General features: G+C 35.7%; 1 protein-coding gene across 1 annotated transcript; it reads right to left on the bottom strand.

The window, feature by feature from the left end:
- Positions 1-6,076: 6,076 nt before the first annotated feature.
- Positions 6,077-13,896, bottom strand: LOC140149840 (uncharacterized). The gene is given in 3 exon segments (XM_072171871.1): positions 6,077-6,440; positions 8,990-9,334; positions 13,572-13,896. Coding segments are annotated over 2 exon segments (639 nt in total). The 5' UTR covers positions 13,884-13,896; the 3' UTR covers positions 6,077-6,440; positions 8,990-9,007.
- Between the last annotated feature and the right edge of the window lie 9,599 nt (positions 13,897-23,495).

The following is a 23,495-nucleotide window of genomic DNA, read 5'->3' as shown; positions in this document are numbered from 1 at the left end:
TAGGAGAGTTACGGTATGTGCACACATGAATTATGTCAACCTAATATATATGTGATATTTTTTTTAATTGGGGTCAAAGGTCATTAAGGGGTCACATCCGGTATAAAACGAAATACCTTCAAAATGCGACTTCTCCCAAAAATTACATAGGACGGTGACGCAACTTACACACATGCATTGCTATTACCCAGTGTCTATGAATCATACATAAATTTGAGGTCAAAGGTCATTAAGGGGTCACTTCCGGTATAAAACCAAATTCCTTCAAACATTTTTATAAGCTAAGAAAAACATAGGAGAGTGACGGTATCTGCACACATGAATTATGTTTACCTTATGTATATGAGGTATTTTTTGTTTGAGGTCAAATGTCATTAAGGGGTCACTTCCGATATAAAACAAAAAACCTTGATAAGAAAAACATAGGACAGTAACGGTATGTTCGCACATGAATTGTGGTTACCCAATTCATATGTGGTATTTTTTATTTGGGGTCAAATGTCATTAAGGGGTCACTTCCGGTCTGAGACGAAAAACCTTCAAAATGCCCCTTCTGCCACAAGTAACATAGCAAAGTGGTGCCACGTGCACCCATGCATTGACATTAGCCAATGTCTATGGGCTTTTTCATATATTTTGGGGTCAAAGGTCATTAGGGGTCACAACACGGCTGTGTTCGTGGGTTAAACCACAGCTAAGTCTAGTTCTTTCTTTCTTTCTTCTGCCGACCATTACATATGCTCTAGCATTTACATGCTTTCATCGATTTTGACCTAACTTGGTCACTATCATCACTGACCAGGCCCCTATATGTCACATGAATTTCGTGGGGTCAAAGGTCACGTATAAAGCGAAATTCCTTCAAAAAATTTTATTTGCTAAGAAAAACACAGTAGAGTGACGGTATGTGCACACACGAATTATGTTTAGCTAGTGTATATGTGGTATTTTTTATTTGGGGTCAAAGGTCATTAAGGGATCACTTCCGGTCCAAAACAAAAAACATTCAAAATGTCCCTTCTGTCTCTAATAACAAGGCAGAGTGATACTATGAGCACACGTGCATTGATATAAGGCAATGCCTGTGGGGTTTTCGATTATTTTGGGGTCAAAGGTCATTAAGGGGTCACAACACGGCTGTGTTCGTGGTCTTAGACCACAGCTAAGTCTAGTTTCTCTCTCTTTTTACATCCTTCGGGGTGCGAAAAGGCGACACTGAGGAATTTACCTCCTTGGGGCCTGGTTGGGGGCATGCATGAAGCATAAATATTAAAATATGTCAATTGAAATCACACGCTTCAATATCATTGTCATGAGGCGGCTTAAAATATCACAAACAAGTAGGCCTATGTTAATAAATAATATTAATATAAGCTATTACCGGGCGATAATGAACCCCACAAAACTTTCGGAATAGAGATCACGGTGACTCATTTCGGAATAAAGAACCGTCCTATTTAATTTTCGGATGCGGAATGGAGAACTTTTTGACATATTCAGAATAAGAAGATAACCTTTTTTTCATATTCGGAGTAGAGAACACGGTGACTTGTTTCGGAATAAAGAACCTTTATTCGTTTTTTGAATAGAGAACCCATATTTGAATATTCGGAATAGAGAACCTTTTTTCATATTCGGAATAGAGAACCTTTCTATTGAAGAGATTCATCAGTAATACAATATTCAGATTTCAAAGTTTTTTCTTAGCAAAATTCCAATAAAAAACTCACGTTTTCCAGTCGATCTGGATTAGGAAAAAATCACAGCCAAGTATGAAAGAGAACCTAATGAACGGCGACGAGGGAGCCTACCAACTGAGTCACGTTTATGACCAATTGATCCAGAGGGCGTCATCATCTTCCGATGACGTCATACCATCCACCAAAGGATCGATTGGCAATTGGCATAATACTATTGATAAAGGCAACAGAATGGATTGCCGAAACTGTATGGAAAACGGGAGTTTTTATTGGAATTTTGCTAAGAAAAAACTTTAAAAAGAGAACCTTTGTGTTTTCGAAAAGAGAGCCTGCATGTGTTTTTTCGGAATAGCGAACCTTTAATTACATTCGGAATAGCGAATGGTAAAATTACACATTCGGAAAACCGAAACTTCGGAATAGCGAACCTTCGGAAGCGGACCTTCGGATGTACCCCTCTCCGACCATCATGCCACTCGCGGGCGCACACCAATAAATAATCACCCCATTATTTGAAATACATGTAAAAACACCGGTTTGCTTTGGTAATTTTGAGGCCTTTTTGGGCTCGTTTTAAACATTTTATGATGACACGATCCCAAATCGATGAAAGTTTAACATATTTGTCAATGTATGGGGAGTCTTTCCACCTCGTTTTCCCGCGAATAGAGCCTTCACTGTTTTTGACATGCTCTCAAGACTGCAAACCCGATTCTGTCATTTTTTTTAATTCCCGGACCTATTTTCTCAATAATTTTTAAAATACGACTTTTTTTGGCGACTCAAATTTATGTATAGGCTTTACACTTTTATTTAAGCTATAATTCGCCACTCTTTCTGATTAATTAGACCAAAGACCAGCCAAAAATACCTCATAAAGTTTCTGTATTTTACCGGAACTCTTTAGGGTTACACAAATGGCGCATTGATTTAGTGGTGTGCCCCCTCGCCGCCTGAGTCCCAAGCATAGAGGAAAGAGTCTTTCAGGAATTTTGACCAAAAATGAGCATTTTTTACAGAAAAAATAAAAAACGATATTTATGAGCGTGGATGTGTGCTTGATTAATTTTTCAAGGGGTCAAATGTCACAAAAAATAGGAACTTGCCCATATATACAGCGAAGATCAATTTTTTTGATTTTTTAGGCCTAATAGGCCTACTCTGATATAAAATTGGACCGGTTGAGCCCATATTTATTGGTCAAGCTATGAGTTTTAAAGTCGAGTCCAATATTTTACATTATTATGTTTTCAGGGTTATAAGGAGTTAAGAAAACCTAATAATGATAATATTGGATGGCTTATTTCGCATGATACCATAACATATTGGATTCGTCACACAAATATCGAACTCGCCGTTGGCTCGTCCGATTTTTTTATGACTCATCCGATATGTTATGGTATCATGCTCAGCCATCCAATATTATATCAACTCATAGCGAGACCAATAAATATTGGGCGTAAAGCATCCAATTTTATCATTATTCATTATTATGTTTTGGATCCAATATTATCACAACTTGGATCCATCAAAACATAATAATGACCAAAGTTGTCCCAAATGCGGGGTATTTTTGGTCAGGCTATTTTTTACCCTAGGGCATCCTTGCAAAATTATTTAAAAATCTTTTTCAACTTCAAGGTGTAGAAGGGAACCCTAATGTCATAAAAAGATATAATTAGAAATATAACTGTTTTTTTGTTTGGAAGCAGTGCTTTAAAAACTCTGAAAAGTGCCCAAAGTTACCTCATTTTAATGTAAATAAGCCATAACGAACCCCACAAAACCTGAGACGCATATACCTATATTCGTCTCAGCACAAAACTAACCGAGTTTATGGATAAAAATTCCTTTAAAAAGGAACAGGGCGAACAAATGAGGAAGTGTCAAGATAAAGGTGTAGTTATTTTATTGTTTGAACTGTTTCTATAATTCGCATCGATCATTATCGAACCGGGTATCGAACCCCAACGGTTTTAGCTTGTATTTATATTATTTATTAACATAGGCCTATTTGTTTGTGATATTTCAAGCGTTTTAAAATTTCAAAATAATCCCATTCAATTACACGGTTGACGGTGGAAATTTACTGAATTTAGAGAATGCACTGCGACCACCACCTGAGACTCAATTGACAGGGTACGTAAGTGCTAAAGTAAATATATTTTCTCTTTATCGCCTGCCTAAGTTTCCCCATTTAAGGGATGGGGTATGAACGGTTGGACAGTATTATTGTGGGACATTAGAGCACATCAGACATGTTGAATTGCATTCTGAATACGAAGAATGTCCTTTTGATATAAAATAATTTTGATTTTTGAAATTCGCAAATGATGATTTTTACTTAAAGTGTATGTAGGTGGGATGAAAAAGCCGACGATCAATTGAAAATTTTGACCTTTCGTATTGAAGATATTGAGTCCATATTTTCAATATGAAAGGTCAAAATTTTTCAATTGAACGGCTTTTCCTCCCAGCTACATACACTTTAAGAATATATGTCATTGGATTTATAAAAATTACTTCGAGGACTGTTATATATCAAAAATATGAAAAATATCAAATTTTAATAATTTGTCATAAAATTTGTAGGCCTATTAGATCGTGATTTTCATTAGTTGATATCAGAAAGACATTCTTCGTATTAGGAATGCAATTCCATATGTCTGATGTGCTCTCATGTCCCACGAAAAATACTATCGAATCGCCCATTCCAGATCCCTTAAGTACTCTCTCTAATTTACTCAAGGTTGTGCTTGTATAAATGAATTCAGTTATATAAACACAGCCTTGTGAAAAGGTCATGTTGACATAAATTAATTGACTGTGTGGTTAAACATGTTAAAGTATCGTTAACAGATTCTATACGCTAGATAGCAGAACAACAAGCACATACAGGCAAGTATTTTGCCAGTATCAATAAAACTATAATGAGGCTATTAATGTAGCCCAACTGTACGTACAATCTGGCAATACCGCTAAATCTTAAAGAAATGAAAAATATATGTTGCAATTTTCGGATTTGCATAAAAGTAATTCTAGTTCATCCAAGTTGTAAAACAATTATTTCTTTTAATACAAACACATTCCTTGGTAAGACAACTTTATAGCACTGTTTGAATATCAACATGAAGTAGTAATGACAAATTTAAATGTACACTATCGCCTCTGTAGTTTCCTGATTACATAGACAGCACGATTATTTTATTTTTATTCTGCAACGCTGTGAGGAAATAAGTATGCCAAAACCCATCGCAATAAGGACGAAAAATGCTTTGCATTTTTCGCCCAAAAATGCCATAGGCCAACAATGTAGGCCTACGGCCGGGCGGTTTCACAGTTGCCGGCTCTATCATGCCACTCGCCGCCTGGTCCCTATAATCTTGATTCTGATTCTGCCTGATTCTGTTAAAGATTCTGATTCATAGCGCCCTCTCATTTGCAAAACAGGACGTAGGGATTCGGCATTCCGTTTGTAGTAGTGGCCGCACTCATGTGAAATCAACCAAGATCTTACAAGATGACATAACATTTAGGTTCATCAACAAACACAATTCAAACTGCTACGGTTATATCTGTGTCTTGAAAAGACCACAGGAGGCATGCAGGTATTAATATCTTACAAGATGACATAACATTGATTGAGATTTATAAACTTGTAACGCAATTCAAACTGCTAAGATAATTTAGTAATTTATAGTTTTATTTAAGTTGCTGTATGCATGTACAATCTACTGTTTGACTTTACTAATTGTGTCTCTCAGGTTCATAGCACAGTGTGGGGGTTTAGAATAGAAATCCATAGTATGGGTAGTAAAACCCTCTCCTTAAGAGACTCAGGTACTCAAACTACAATCTACTTTGTAATTTGTTAATCTCTTGCTTGAAATATCCCATTACTGCATACTTGAATTGCCTTCTTACAATGATTGATCACCTTCTGCATGTCTTTGTGTTTATGCTGGCAGTCCTGCAAATATTTTACAGTTGGTGTTTTCTTTTCACATTCTCTTTTTGCTTTGAATCCATCTCACTTTTTCTGTGCAATTCTATAAATTGAAGAAATGTTAGGCTCAGGCGGGATGTGCTCATTTGATAAACATAGCTGGCAAATTGGTTTATTACATGTTTTGCAATAAAACATCAAAGTTTCACCTTGATACTCCTCACAACCCTGGTCTATTTTCCAGAGATGCCACTCAGTTTCACTCAAACAACCTGAAAATGGTGAGAAACCCCTGAAAAGCACATGAGTGCCGGCCAAAAAGCCCCAAAGAGGCCGAAAATTAATAAAACGGCAGGAATTTGGACTCACAAAAAACCTGTATTCAGGCTAAAACCTGAAAAGTGGCATCTCTGATTTTCTTATTTAACATATCCAGTTGGTTTTCAATGTGAAAGTTTGTCTTGATCTCATTTTTTTTGCGGCTGCATTTACCGCTACACCTCTTATGTTCAGAGGATGTGGCACGGTAACAGGAAAGTTAACATCGCCTCTACATGCTGGACATGGAAATGAGAACATGGTGCAGTTGTTGCCGGGATAATAGTTGGCATCTTGGCAGCTTTGGATGATTTCCTGGAGACACTCACGACAGAAGTTGTGGAGACATGGAAGTGTTTTTATAACCTTGAAGTGATCTAGACAGATGCTGCATGTTAACCTGCTGTGAGATATCCTACATGTACATCAATGTTGTTGCACCACTCTTTTTGGTCTGTACCCAAAGCCATGGTTATCTGCAAAGGAAAGGAAAGCTATTGGCTTATAAATGAAAGCAACAAAAATGTATATCCATATTCATACACACAATACACCGGAACTGTTTCTACTGAGTTACCTTGTACAGGGTTCAAAAGACCCCACACCCACCAAAAAAAACCAAAAAAAAACCATTTCTTTCCTTTACGTGACGTACAATATATGAGGATTAATTTAATGGTGTGTTTTTTTTCTTTAATTTTTACATGTATGTACATACAGTCACCCATGCAATCATCTTGCAGTATAAAATGATTGACATGTACAGGGTTTTTCTAAGTATAACTTAGGTTTATTAAAGTGGTAAAATCAATGAAACCCTAATGGCAAAATTAGCTTCAACAAATCATCATTTTGCACTACATGGTGGTTGCAGGGTGACTAAGAGATCAGAAATAGAAAGGTGAAGGAACACAAAACAATTAAATCAATCATAACATTGATATCGAGAATATTTTGTACATATATGGGATGTTAAAAAGTTTTTTAAAGCATTAAAGGTGATTTTGTTTTACCATAACAAAAGGATTTTGAGAAGGGATAACTTTGGTGGGGTAGCAAAATGATTCCTCTATTCACAGCTTTTTGAATTTTTTAAATCAACAAAATGAATGTAAAGTTAATTAGTTATGCTAAGAAATGGTTTGTAACTCCTTTTTATTTACCATTTTTATAGCACTGTCTCAATAAAACCTTCTAGAAAAACCCTGTACATGTAAATGAATCATTGTTTTATACTGCAAAAACACCATTAAATCAATCAAAACATTAATATCGAGAATTTTTTTTCTACATTATATTTTGTGAAGTATGTGTTGCCAAGTGGATAAGGCACCCGACTCATAATCCATAGGCTGCGAGTTCGAAATTGCATTGTGTCTGTTCAGGTGTGTTTAATGTAAAATTCTAGCAATTTAACCTTAAGGTCACCATTAGAGTTTGAAATAATAACCTTCCTTCACATATCGTTGGTCGCAACACATAGTGGCATAGAGTGATTTTCCAAATATTCCGGTTCACATAGTGGCGTATAGGTTATTCCTTGTTAACTATTAATGATACAGTTTTAAAATAGTTTGAATCTAAACTTCAGTTTCAAATGGAATTGGGCCACTGGGAGATAACAGTGGACGCGTATCGACTCCGTTACTAGTGGCATATCCTTCAAAAACGTTTTGCTCTGAGACATATTTTGTCCTTTACGTACGCCACTATGTGTTGTGACCGACGATATGTATAGGATGTTGAAAAGTGCAACTTTTTCTGAAAGCATCCTTTTTAGGAAATGTGATTATTTTTGGCCATGATTTAAAAAGATGGTCGACAGTGAGGTTCACTCTTCACCCCGCATTAACATTCACCTGATCTGTTCCTATTGGGGCCGTAACCGTGTATTCCTCGCCTCACCCTCAACTCTTAATTCACCAGCAACCGCTTGCTCAGTAGAAACACACTCTATGAGGGTCATTAAAAAGTTATGCCTCAATAGATGGTAGCTTCTTCAAACATTGCATGATTACAAGAGTATCCATCAATATTGATACCTTTTCCAGATTTATGTAGATGATCTCAGAACCTTAAAAAGATTAAGTACAATGGAAACAGTCAAATGTATGAAGATAATTTTGTGGAAATTTATGATTCACCATCCTAGGCGACTGGTGTTCTATCTAAGTGTTGATTCTATGCTTTATCTGAAACAGACAAAGACAACCAAACTGAAAGATTTCCAACTATATACCAATCTTAAACTACTTTACCATCATCTGTTTTTACTGGAAGGTCTCACAACATTTTACTGCATGGATGTCAGCCAGTGTACTCTACATGTTTTAGCGTAAACTCGTTCAAAAATTAGTTCTCACAATTGAATACCTGAGTGGAAGAAGGGCCCAACTCCATCAAGACTTTTTTTTTGAGATATGAACAAAAAACACAATATTTGGAAAAGTTTTAAGAGACAGACATTTTTCATCTTCAGGGGATCTTTAGTACTGGTACATGAACATACAACATGTGAAAGCATATGTTGCAATGACGACGGTACAGGTCTTTTAAAATATGATAAACTCATTTTTGTATAACAGAGTTGGGCCCTTCTTCCACTCAGGTATTCAAATGAATCTCATGCATAATGTGTGATGGGCGCACGCTTATGTGAATTTACGAGAGCATACGTAAGTTGGGACTTTATTGAACGCAGTAACAAAATGCCAAACAAACTTAAATTCTCCCTTCATGAAGAACATCAAGATGCCTTTCTGCCATGATCATAGTGTACACGATACTGATTCCCTAAATATGCATTCCTCAGAGATACCAACATTAACATCCAGAAAATAGGGAGGATTCAAACCAAAAATAAGGTTGTTTTCAAAATTACCTGCAACTTCAATGGCACATAACTTGTCAGAAATAGAGAGGTTGCAAAATGTGGGTGTCAGATTGGACAAAAATTTTCAAAAAATAGAGAACCTCCCTCTAAAATAGGGAGGGTTGGTATCTCTGATTCCTGCTCAGTGCTCACCTATTCCACTACACTGGACTACAATAATCTTGCTAGTTCTCCCTTAAGCTTCACGTATAAATCTAATGCACTGTGTGCATCATGAGGAACACCAAGATGTCTTTCTGCCATGATCATAGTGCACAGATTGAAGACATCATAGTCACATGGTATTGATTCCCTAAATGTGCATTCTTCCTGGCAAATGTCTAAATCAACTGGAGATACTTCCATCAAATAATCCTGTGAGTTGTACAACTCTGGTACACCGTACATTACATTTGGTTTTCCATGTGGCCCATTAGCATTTCTGCTTGGTGAGATTATGTGTTCATTCCACACTTCTGCTGTGCGATCTAGTTCATCCTGCAAAAAAAAACAAAAAACAAAAAAAAAATAAGATTTTCACGAAATTAATAACAATAAAGTTTTTGAAGCAGTTACATAGGATTGAGCAATGATACGCATCATTAATTAACTGATTATAACTGAACTAATACATTATTATTGGTGCACTACCATAAATGTTTTACAGTTTAGAAATGCATGGTATTGGCGGTATACATTGTGTATCACGTTGAAGAACAAAGAGATGCTAACACTACAACACTAACAATGAAATCAGAAATGTTTCCAATCAATGCTTAACATAAAGATATAAATCCTGTGTATCAACTCGATGGGCAGAGTACGGGACCAGTGCAGAACAAAGTTGTAGCACAACCCCTTCATTGTAAATTGTTGATGTTTTGTATTTGGCCCTGCGTTACAATGTGAATGGTGTGACATTTTGATATCATTTTAAAGCATATTCTTTCTTCTATCATTTAACACCAAAGCCAGCCTTCTCCACCAATTCTAATTAATTTTATGATTAAATATGCTAACAAGCATGCAGGTGGGCAGATATTGGGACACGGATATTGGGACACGGTACCATAGAAACTGTATGGGGAAAGCGGCATCCCAATGGTTGAACTTGATTTTATTCTACAAACTAAAAACATGACTAGAGGAAATGTTATAAAGAATTAATAATATGTCATAAGTATGATAATGAAAAACAAGTTAGTCATTTCCCTCTTGGATGTTGAGACCGTAGGGCTTTGGGGGCCTGATTTTACATAGGTGCTTCATCCAGAATTTCTCCCTGCCGGCTGATGTTAAAAGTGATTACCAACAGGAGTGTCAAGCTTTCTGGGGTTGACAGTGGACCTGTGTCCCTCAAACTGCCTCTTAAGTGCAGTTTTGGTTTCTCCCACATACTATATACCACATACTCAGCAAGAAATGAGATACACTACATTAGATGTGGCGCAGGTGATGTTGCCCCTGATCCTGTGGGAGGAGGAATTGTTTGAATTAATGGTGAAATAATAATACATTGCTTGAATAGGGTCCTTGCAGACAAGATGCCTGTTGGAATCACTTGTGAAAGTCCCCTGCTGAGTGGAAGGAATAGTATCAGAATAAGTGGGGACAGCTTTTACAAGAAGATATCCAAGATTGGATGAGGCTTTCGGGTCCTGCTCGTTGTATTAAACCGATCTCAGGCGATCTGTGGTTTGAAGTACATGTATGGTGATTGTCATTAGTGATGCTGTGGAGAGGAGGAAGGTTAGGATAAAAAGTGACCACAAGAGGGACTCTGGTAATTGGTGTCCTTGTTTTGGGGCCCGGGTTTGGGGGTTCTGCTTCAGTACATCTCACCTAAGAAGAGATTTGACCTTGTTGATGGCTTGCTGCACTTAGATGTAAATCATGTAAGGTTCCTTGAGGTCCCTAGATTGCTGTGAAAAGTCAGAATCATTACAAATGTGGCAGAGGCAGAGAGCTTGACTGTATACTATACCACTATTACAATGTTGGGGATGGCAACTGGAAGAGTGTAGATACCATTAACTGTCAAGAGTCAGTCATCTCCTTTCTGATGGTGACATCCAAGAACTTGATATGGTGGTGAGAAAGTTCTGATGTGAATTTAATGGTTTCTGTGGAAAGAATTGTCATGGTCAAGGAAGGTGTGGAGGATGTCCTCTTCTCTGGTCCAGATGAAAAATACATCGTCTATGTTCCTCCACCAAATCTATGGACGACATGGGGCAGCATCCAACATCTGCTCTTCAAGCCTAGACATGAAGAGGCAGGCGAACAACGGAGCCATGCGGGTCCCCATCGATGTCCCAAATACCTGTAAATAGTGATCTCCCATAAAGGTGAAATTGATCTTAGTTATTACAACTAGTGATGTGGTTATCAAATCTGAAAGACTGGCTAAAAGAAAGGGGAGCTGAATATAAAGCAGAGATGCCAGTTAGTATTTTCAAAAAATCCTGAAATAGCAAAAAAAATTCCTGAAAAATGTACTTTTCCCATACATTTGTATAGGATCATGTGAGTAAAATTCCCTAAAATCAGGAAATTTCCTGAAGACTGGCAACACTGATAAAGCGACAGAGCTTCTGGAGATGGCATATACAGAGAATTGTGGCATGACATGATCGCCAACGTCCTAGGATATGGCACCTAGAGAGAGGGAGAGAGAGAGAGTATTCATGAGAGTCTTCAGATCATCAATGGGGGAACTGGTGTGGCCTGAAATTCCTTCACTGATGAATGGGATATTAATTCATGAAATGCACAAAATGTATTCAGTTCATTAAAATTATGATTTAACTTCCATGAAATTTTGATCACTATAATTTGGCAATGGAAAGAATTGTTTGAATATTTTTTTGTTTTTGACCTTTAACATTTCCAGTTAGCTTTCTGTTCAAAGTAGCAGATAATTCCCTTCAAGAAGCTAACATTCATAAGATATCCTGCCCTACCCAACATCAATAGATAGGTCCACCAATTATACATCGCAAGAAAAAAAGGACAACTGCCTGTGCCATACCGCAACATGCTATGTACTCAAAAAGTTACACATAAAAGTGTTTTGACTTATGTGAATCAGTTCCCCTACAGATAGGCCTACATGATGAGATAGTCCCTTCAGCTGTGATAAAAAAAGTGAAACATACGTATTACGTACACAGACAGACAGAAAAAGAGAAACCTAATTTTAAACTAACAATTAGGCCTAAAAGAATTGTTTATTCTTATTTTTTTTTCAAAAATAAAGAAAATAAAAATAAATAAATACAATTTAAAAAAAGGAAAAAAACTAGAAACGTCACGGTTTTCGAAGCAAGAAGGCGTCGACTGGGATGCCTCCACCATGGGGCGATTTAAATTTATTATACAGTTATTAAATCATTGGATACCACCAATACATGAGGGTACCCATAATGCAGCATTGACCCAAGTTTGGTTGCATTAGGAATTAAACTGTTCATACTTTAACCTCAGAAGACTCTGGGTGACCTCAGATGACCCAAAAATGACCTTCAAAAAATTTAACTCTAAATGTTGACTGTACCCAGTGACACTGACAAGTTTCATGCCCATATGACAGATTTTCCTTATTCGACATCAGATGATCCCCTGGATGACCATGAAATGACCTTCCAAAAAATTGGCCCTGAATGTTGACTGTATTATTATTATTATTATTATTAAAGCACATTTCTATAGCGCTCTACAAATAACACAGCGCTTTTGCTCCAAAACAAAATACACAAGAAAAACTAAATAAAAAACAACAACAAGAAATTACTCATTTGTAAAAAGGTACGTCTTCAGAAGACGTTTAAAAGCAGCCACAGATTCCGCTTCTCTGACATAAACAGGGAGCTTGTTCCAGTGCTGGGGCCCGAAAACAGTGAAACAGCAATCCCGACTCTTTTACTGGAGCGAAACAGCAATCCCCGGCTCTTTTACTGGAGCTGTACCCACCAAGTTCCATGCCCATAAGACAGTTTTTACTAATTTGACCTCAGATGACCCCTGGGTAACCCCATATATGACCCCAAAATGACCTTCAAAAAAGTTGGCTCTTAATGTTGACTGTACCCACTAAGTTTTATACCCATAGGATTTGAACTGTTCATATGAGACCAAATTTACAAGTTGACCTCAAATGACCCTTTGACCTCAGTATATGACCTCAAACCCACCCAAAAAAAGTATCCAGGGTTTCTGACCATGACCCACCTATCCTGAAAATCTGAAGTCAATCCGCCAGCCCATCCATGCCCGAGATACAGCATCCAGACGGAAGCAGAGACATTGCAAAAACAGTATGCCTCGCGGTGGAGGCATAAAAAGTTACAAGTTCTTTATCATACGCACTTTACCACTTAAAATGTGTGTAAATTTTTTTTTAATTAAAAATTACTGACTGACCTACCCTATATTTTTTTTTTTATGTTACGCCAATCAAACTTTTTTTCTAGGCCTTAATAATGGGTATTTTAGAGAGTACTATAAACCTTGGATCATTAAAAAAATTATGTATGTGAAATTTAAACTTGGGAATGAAGATCTGCATCCTAAATGACACTAGTGTGAGATTCTCCACAATTCTTGATTAACTATTAGAATCTGAGAGAAATGGATTATGAAATGGTATAAAAATACATTACGAAATGGTATAAAAAACATCAAGACATTAAAATATAGCACTAACTACATGAAAAACATCTGCTTCAAATCTTACCTGAATAATACTCAGAAAACAGAACAGTATCAAATTGTTATCCAGAAAGCTACCATCAAAGTATCCCTGGTCCTTCTATGCATGGAAAATCTCCATCCAAAATTCTATACATTCCTTTCGGAGAAAGCCCCAGAAGCTTTCAATTCTTTGGTTATGATTACTAGATCCATACAGGAAACTTCTTTCCCCAGCAAATGAATCATCATGATCTGCACGCAAGAAGCGCTGAAAATTACACACATAGGTGTTCTCAGTCCCAAAATCGCCGCGAACAATTTTCGGACATCCTTCCAAATCTTGAATGACCTCCATGAAATAGCCTCCAATCACTTTTGGATCATTACTTGTAATGTAAGCATTAAGCCATATCAACCTCCTAGAAAAGCCATCGATGCACCCATTAATACAAATGCCAAATGGCTTCAACTTATCGTATGAATCCAGGTGTCAAATATAGTTGGGTCCTTTACTTAAATAGCAGCGCCTTTTAAGTCTCTTAGCCCTTCTATTGTCGGTTGCGACTGGGTCAAGAGCAGCCAATAGAACTCTCACCCCTTCCTTCTTCACTATGAAACCATTAAGTTGTAATTTGTGATGCATCCATCTGTAACCATGGAGACACCCTGACCCTTCTAGTTCTTTTCTAATAAAGTTTATCACACTCCCAATGTCACTGTAGTTTTTTCTCCGGAACAATCCCTTACTTCTTAGGATGCGTTTTAACGTTGCTTTACTCATAATTATCAAGTGTCTGATACTTAGTGTTGTTATGATGTCCTATAATGAAGACCCATGTTGAAGTATACTTCTATCAAGTCTTCCCTTCTTGCTGCTGCAGCCATGTTTTTGTTGCTTTTCTACTGCACTTTAGAACCTGAAAAAACGAAGACAAATAAAGTAAGTGGAAGGAAAGGAAGGTATGACCTCCCTATTCTTTACTGTAAGAAAGGGTAAGAAAGCTGTACGGTCTTGATTTACACAGAAATCGCTTTTGAGCTTAAAACGAGTGTCGACTTGGTGGAACATAGATTGCACTATGTGTCAAGTCAACATCACAAGGTTTTGGTTGTCAAAATTAATTTTTAGTGATTTTTTTCCATTGAGCCCCACAGTATAGCCATTTTTGGACCGTACATGCACATTTGGTCGCATTTCATGAACTGGGCATAAAAAGTGTTACACAAATGTCAAAAATCACACCAATTTGTAGGCCCTATTCAACTGAACGTAACTTTTTATTTTGTATGTGTATATCATGTATAGGAAAGTATACATTTTTAGGAAGTCTACATTACAAGGTTCTCATATGTGGCAAAAACAACATCAATATTCAGGGTGGGTAAATGTACAAGGTGTAACATAATATATAAATTTTAAATAAATGTACCTGGTAATTTAATAAACACTGGTATTTTTCCCCCAATGATAACTAAAAACAGATACTGATCTAGAAGGATGTAACCATGGCCTTTTAGTTTAAAAAAAAAGTCTGGTGGCTGATTTCATTGTGGTTAGAGCATACAGGGTGGTCAAAATTGTGTATTTTTACCAAGTGAAAAATAAGCTTTCAAGCTATACATATGTATCCCTTTAAAGACTTCTTTATCTGATGTTTGATAATTTACCATCTAGATAAGTTTTTAAAAATCACATAATTGCTTAAATTTCCTTCTGCTAGTACTAGTAGTAGAGCAAATATTGAGAATACAGGGTGGTCTAAGCTAGTCAGGCTCATATCACACACTATAGGTGGCGCTATTCGTCCATAGGGAAGTGGAATGTGCCTGTACAGTCCAAAAATGGCTTTACTGTGGGGCTCAATGGAAAAAAATACTAACAATTAATTTTGACAACGAAAACCTAAGTGATGTTGACTTATGTTGATACTGGATTCATAAACTATCACATAGTGCAATCCATGTTCCACCAAGTTGACACTCGATTTAGCTCAAAAGCAATTTGTGTGTAAATCAAGACCATCCAAAACAGCTTTCTTACAGTAAAGAATAGGAGGTCATCTGGGGTCACATACAGTAGTGTACATTGTACATGTGCCTGCTGTCACAATTTCACACACAAAATTTTGGTCAATTTGGTGACACTATTTTTGTCTGTAACTTCAAAAGTATATATGCACTAGAAACATGATTGACCCCTTATTGTTTAGGTAATTTGATTCTCTTTCAAATGAAAGAACTTTCAGCTAAAAATATTGAACTTCAAAATTTTATGAACATACCTATCTAAGCGGAGATGATTTTTGTTATGTGATGACCAAAAAATCAATCTTCTTCATAATACATAGGGTTTTGTTGTGTGGTGACAAACAACACATACCGTGTATATATTAATCTTGTATTTCTTGTTTAATATTAATAATTTCTGTTCTATTTGGTTATCAATGTTTCAAAACGTAGAAAGGAAGTATGAACAAGGTAGGCTCTACACAAAAAACCCACAGAAAATTGGTCAAAATGTACTTTTCAACAGTCAATTAATCAATTAATAGGTTGCATAACATTCAAAACTGTATATATCAATTACATGAAATAGATCTAGTATCAAGAATACTGCATGTATACACGTATGAAATTTGTGGTTCATGCTACTAAATACGGTACAGCATTTCAAAGTTTCTTCCTTTTTTGCTTTTTGTGCGTAATTCCTATGAGTGTGCGACGTCCTCCCATGCGACATGCCGACGTCCTCCGCTCCCCGCAACACACTCAGACATTTTGACCCCCAATTCGCTTGTTACTTCTTTACGGGATGTAATTATGTAATTGAGCTATTGAACCATATAAAACCTATTCACTAGTAACAAATCCCCCATATTTGATAGCCCAGTTCATGACATGCGACCATTTCACTTCACTATGGACGAATAGCGCCACCTATAGTGTGTGATGTGAGCTTGCCTATCATAATATGGTCAGAATTTGTACTTCAGCGCCTGTGTTTCCAGTTAAAAGTAAGCAAATTATCTTGCGAAGATACATAAATGTTAGCCAAGCTATTAGTCAAATTTGACAATTTAAAAAAATGTTTTAGAGTGTCAAAAAACAGTTGACGGATCTCTGACTTGGGCCGGTATGACTCCCCAGTCTACATTGTACCTTAATATGATCCACACAGTAACTATCGTGTCGTCATGGACAGTAATTTAGTAAGGTAGATTTGTCAGTCCAGACCGTATGCTTCTGCAAAACAGGCACAGGCTGCACATGCAGGCACAGCCATTTAGCCCCGGGATTTAGCACACCGATCATGCGTGTGATTCAGTTTTCTGCAAGCGATTGAGTGTGCAATTTAGAAATGACCGACGATTGTGTTCTCAACTCAAGCACAATATGGGTTTCATTATGAATATTTTTAGCGACCAAATGGACACCATGCAGTTCAATGCATTGCCATTGAACTGGAGTGCTTCCAACTTTTACTGCAGGGCAGGGGATGTATCGTTCTTTCCTTTCAAGCATCGAGCTATCATGCTATTTGTATCTACCAGTCTTTCAATGTAAAGCACCTCGATCTGGCATTTAGTAAAAGTAAAAACGGTTACTATAATATCAATTATCATCGTGATCATGGCCAGAGTTCTAGCAAGTAGCATGTCTAGGCTAGGGCTAGCTCCAACAATACACCCATCGAATGTGTGTCATCGGCCCGGTCATCGGCCCTCAGTGTGAGTGTAGGAACCCATGGATTCGATCCATGTACTCCAACAACATGGTCATAATTACCTGTATGCTAGGTGAATTCAAATTTGCCATCAAACTGCATCATTTTATATATCAAATTAAAGCCCTTGAGTAAACAAAGCCAAAACTGAAAACCTTTTTTCATAGCACTTTCCGTAGCAAAGTTACATCTTGTCAAAGATTGACTTTCATCAAACAATGTCAAAAAGATTCAGCTAGCAAAATTCCCCAAAACGGCATTTAGGGGGTGTTTCTCGATCTTAGCACAGAGCATACCTTGAGAGGACACTTGGCTCATTTGCATGGCAGTCGGACTCTCCATTGTATTTGTTCATTTGTGTATGGAGAGCAATGGCGACCCTTCATTGTATTTGTTCATTTGTGTATGGAGAGCCATTCTTGGAGCCCATGGGACTCAGGCTAGGTCCTCAGGTAGAGTCAGACGCTGTATATACTAGAAACGCATATTCTTAATTCCGCGTTTATTCAATGTTAGCATTAAATTTGTATTGCCCGGCAGCGCGCGAAATGGAAAAACCTGAATTTGTTACATAAAAAGAAATGAAAATTAAAAAAAGTCGGGTTCCACCTGAGTACATATTAAATGGGTGTAGAAATTGTTCTGAAAATATTAATTAATTTAGACAAACATACGGGATATAATGAACCTTTGACATGACGCCATGATGACATGATTTTATTAGTCGTTTTATATCACCTATACCGTGTGTCATAATACCAATATTTTGTAATTTTATATAAGAACTAATATTTTGCATCATAAATGCGCAGTCCATATGTACAAACGAATACTAATCTTCAAGATATTAAGCTTTAGAAGACTTCAAAATAGCATGTCACTAAGCAGGTCATAGGTGCTGGCCTTGTCCTATTGTACTTGTTCATTTGTGTATGGAGAGCTCACTGACCTGTATAGAGGTCAATGGGAGCTAGAGCTTCTTTACGGGGCACTATCGGTTTCAGGGCGTAGTTCATAGAACTCAACGGGCTGTTATTTGAAGTGCTTTTATGTTATTGCAAAACGGATCGTGGCGAAAGCTAATAAATAATTCATACCAGGGTTTAATTGATCTGGGATGCGGACATTTCATTATTCGCAAACCACCGGGATTCGATATAGGTTTGCGTTGTAAAATGAAAATGTGAATAAGAGTGTCATCCCCCTGATCTTAGTCTCATTATGATAGCTGCTTTTTTTAATGGAACTGCTATCAAAATCCCTCTAAAATTCCATGTGCGAGTGACTTATCACCATAAAAAATCATATATTTGGGTCAAGTGAAGTATAGAAAACATATTTATGTAGGTTTCTTTCTTCGGCCAGTTGTTTTAAATTTCTATGTAAAAATGCATTGACATTGTCGGCGAATTTGGCTGACTAGCAAGTGTGTTTGCCTGGCCCTGGCATACCTAGTATAAGAGGGCGCACCACCAAAACCACAGTGAAATTCGGTTAAAATAGTCCACCACTTATTTGAGCTTGTTGCGGCTTTATTTTCTGAACGTATAGTCAAATCTTGCCCATTTTCAGTCATCTGTGGCAGGGTCTGCATTTAATCATTCCTTATATATATGTGCTATATTATTTATTATATTTAATGTCATTTGGCTCTGTGCCTTTGTGTCATCTGTGGCAGGGTCTGCATTTAATAATTCATTTATATATATGCTATATTATTTATTTTATTTTATGTCATTTTGCTCTGTGTCTTTGTGTCATCTGTGGCATGTTCTGCATTCAATCATTCCTTATATATATGTGGTATATTATTTATTATATTTTATGACATTTTGCTCTGTGGCTTTGTGTCATCTGTGGCATGTTCTGCATTCAATCATTCCTTATTTATATGTGCTATACTAGTTATTATATTTAATGTCATTTGGCTCTGTGTCTTTGTGTCATCTGTGGCATGTTCTGCATTCAATCATTCCTTATATATATGTGGCATATTATTTAATATATTTAATATCATTTGGCTCTGTGTCTTTGTGTCATCTGTGGCATGTTCTGCATTCAATCATTCCTTATATATGTGCTGTATATTTATTATATTTAATGTCATTTTGCTCTGTGTCTTTGTGTCATCTGTGGCATGTTCTGCATTCAATCCTTCCTTATATCTATGTGGTATATTATTTATTATATTTAATGTCATTTGGCTCTGTGTCTTTGTGTCATTTGTGGCATGTTCTGCATTCAATCATTCCTTATATATGTGGTATATTATTTATTATATTTTATGTCATTTTGCTCTGTGTCTTTGTGTCATCTGTGGCATGTTCTGCATTCAATCATTCCTTATTTATATGTGCTATACTATTTATTATATTTAATGTCATTTGGCTCTGTGTCTTTGTGTCATCTGTGGCATGTTCTGCATTCAATCATTCCTTATATATATATGTGGTATATTATTTAATATATTTAATGAAGGACAGCCGGTTCCTTTTCTTCCTTCAAATCCGGGGTGGTTGAATTTTTGAATTCTCATTTTACTCAAAATTTTTGTTCTTTGAAAACATGCTCTTGGAGCTCTTACTGCAGATGCTCGAATTGCAGGCTTATTTAATTTGGGATGGGGCTGTGATGGGTTTTTTTTTTCCAATAATTTGTTTTCAAAAATCGAAAGGTGGGATGGTCCTAGAGGTGATTTTGCACCTGTTTGTCCCATTCTTTTCGCTGGCATTTTATTCTTTACTTTGTCTTGATTATTAGTATGTGCAATATTTATATAATATATTTATCTTTGTAATTGTATATGAGCCAGTGATGAAGCATAATAAATAAATAAAATAAAATAATGTCATTTGGCTCTGTGTCTTTGTGTCATCGGTGGCATGTTCTGCATTCAATCATTCCTTATATATATATGGTATATATTTATTATATTTATTGTCATTTAGCTCTGTGTCTTTGTGTCATTTGTGGCATGCTCTGCGTTCAATCATTCCTTATATACATGTGCTATATTATTAATTATATTTTATGTCATTTTGCTCTGTGTCTTTGTATCATCTGTGGCTGGGTCTGCATTTAATCATTCCTTATATATATGTGCTATATTATTTATTATATTTAATGTCATTTGGCTCTGTGTCTTTGTGTCATCTGTGGCATGTTCTGCATTCAATCATTCCTTATTTATATGTGCTATACTAGTTATTATATTTAATGTCATTTGGCTCTGTGTCTTTGTGTCATCTGTGGCATGTTCTGCATTAAATCATTCCTTATTTATATGTGCTATACTATTTATTATATTTAATGTCATTTGGCTCTGTGTCTTTGTGTCATCTGTGGCATGTTCTGCATTCAATCATTCCTTATATATATGTGGTATATTATTTAATATATTTAATGTCGTTTGGCTCTGTGTCTTTGTGTCATCTGTGGCATGTTCTGCATTCAATCATTCCTTATATATACGTGGTATATTATTTAATATATTTAATGTCATTTGGCTCTGTGTCTTTGTGTCATCTGTGGCATGTTCTGCATTTAATCATTCCTTATATATATGTGCTATATTATTTATTTTATTTCATGTCATTTTGCTCTGTGTCTTTGTGTCCTCTGTGGCATGTTCTGCATTCAATCATTCCTTATATATATGTGCTATATTATTTATTATATTTTATGTCATTTTGTTCTGTGTCATTGTGTCATCTGTGGCATGTTCTGCATTCAATCATTCCTTATATAAATGTGCTATATTATTTATTATATTTTATGTCATTTTGCTCTGTGTCTTTGTGTCATCTGTGGCAGGGTCTGCATTTAATCATTCCTTATATATATGTGCTATATTATTTATTATATTTAATGTCATTTGGCTCTGTGTCTTTGTGTCATCTGTGGCATGTTCGGCATTCAATCATTCCTTATATATATATGGTATATTATTTATTATATTTAATGTCATTTAGCTCTGTGTCTTTGTGTCATCTGTGGCATGTTCTGCGTTCAATAATTCCTTATATCTATGTGGTATATTATTTATTATATTTAATGTCATATGGCTCTGTGTCTTTGTGTCATCTGTGGCATGTTCTGCATTCAATCATTCCTTATATATATATGATATATATTTATTATATTTAATGTCATTTGGCTCTGTGTCTTTGTGTCATTTGTGGCATGTTCTGCATTCAATCATTCCTTATATATGTGGTATATTATTTAATATATTTAATGTCATTTGGCTCTGTGTCTTTGTGTCATCTGTGGCATGTTCTGCATTCAATCATTCCTTATACATATATGGTATATATTTATTATATTTAATGTTATTTGGCTCTGTGTCGTTGTGTCATCTGTGGCATGTTCTGCGTTCAATCATTCCTTATATATATATGTGCTATATTATTAATTATATTTTATGTCATTTTGCTCTGTGTCTTTGTGTCATCTGTGACAGGGTCTGCATTTAATCATTCCTTATATATATGTGGTATATTATTTATTATATTTTATGTCATTTGGCTCTGTGTCTTTGTGTCATCTGTGGCAGGGTCTGCATTTAATCATTCCTTTTATATATGTGCTATATTATTTATTATATTTTATGTCATTTTGCTCTGTGTCTTTGTGTCATCTGTGGCATGTTCTGCATTCAATCTTTCCTTGTATATATGTGCTATACTATTTATTATATTTAATATCATTTGGCTCTATATCTTTGTGTCATCTGTGGCATGTTCTGCATTCAATCATTCCTTATATATGTGCTATATATTTATTATATTTAATGTCAGTTTGCTCTGTGTCTTTGTGTCATCTGTGGCATGTTCTGCATTCAATCATTCCTTATATCTATGTGGTATATTATTTATTATATTTTATGTTATTTGGTTCTGTGTCTTTGTGTCATCTGTGGCATGTTCTGCATTCAATCATTCCTTATATATATGTGCTATACTATTTATTATATTTAATGTCATTTGGCTCTGTGTCTTTGTGTCATCTGTGGCAGGGTCTGCATTTAATAATTCCTTTATATATATGCTATATTATTTATTTTATTTTATGTCATTTTGCTCTGTGTCTTTGTGTCATCTGTGGCATGTTCTGCATTCAATCATTCCTTATATATATATATATATATATATGATATATTATTTATTATATTTATTGTCATCTGGGTATGTGTCTTTGTGTCATCTGTGGCATGTTCTGCATTCAATCATTCCTTATATCTATGTGGTATGTTATTTATTATATTTAATGTCATTTGGCTCTGTGTCTTTGTGTCATCTGTGGCGTGTTCTGCATTCAATCATTCCTTATATATATATGGTATATATTTATTATATTTAATGTCATTTGGCTCTGTGTCATTATGTCATCTGTGGCATGTTCTGCATTCAATCATTCCTTATATCTATGTGGTATGTTATTTATTATATTTAATGTCATTTGGCTCTGTGTCTTTGTGTCATCTGTGGCATGTTCTGCATTCAATCATTCCTTATATATATGTGCTATATTATTTATTTTATTTTATGTCATTTTGCTCTGTGTCTTTGTGTCATCTCTGGCATGTTCTGCATTCAATCATTCCTTATATATATGTGCTATATTATTTATTATATTTTATGTCATTTTGCTCTGTGTCTTTGTGTCATCTGTGGCAGGGTCTGCATTTAATCATTCCTTATATATACGTGCTATATTATTTATTATATTTAATGTCATTTGGCTCTGTGTCTTTGTGTCATCTGTGGCAAGGTCTGCATTTAATAATTCCTTATAATTATATATGCTATATTATTTATTTTATTTTTTGTCATTTTGCTCTGTGTCTTTGTGTCATCTGTGGCATGTTCTGCATTCAATCATTCCTTATATATATGTGGTATATTATTTATTATATTTTATGTTATTTGGTTCTGTGTCTTTGTGTCATCCGTGGCATGTTCTGCATTCAATCATTCCTTATATATATATGATATACTATTTATTATAATTTAATGTCATTTGGCTCTGTGTCTTTGTGTCATCTGTGGCAGGGTCTGCATTTAATAATTCCTTTATATATATGCTATATTATTTATTATATTTAATGTCATTTGGCTCTGTGTCTTTGTGTCATCTGTGGCATGTTCTGCATTCAATCATTCCTTATATATATATGATATATTATTTATTATATTTATTGTCATCTGGGTATGTGTCTTTGTGTCATCTGTGGCATGTTCT

Source organism: Amphiura filiformis, chromosome 4, assembly GCF_039555335.1.
Source record: "Amphiura filiformis chromosome 4, Afil_fr2py, whole genome shotgun sequence".
NCBI classification, from domain to species: domain Eukaryota; kingdom Metazoa; phylum Echinodermata; class Ophiuroidea; order Amphilepidida; family Amphiuridae; genus Amphiura; species Amphiura filiformis.
Note: the sequence above shows the minus strand (reverse complement) of the source record. Positions and strands in the feature narration are given on the sequence as shown.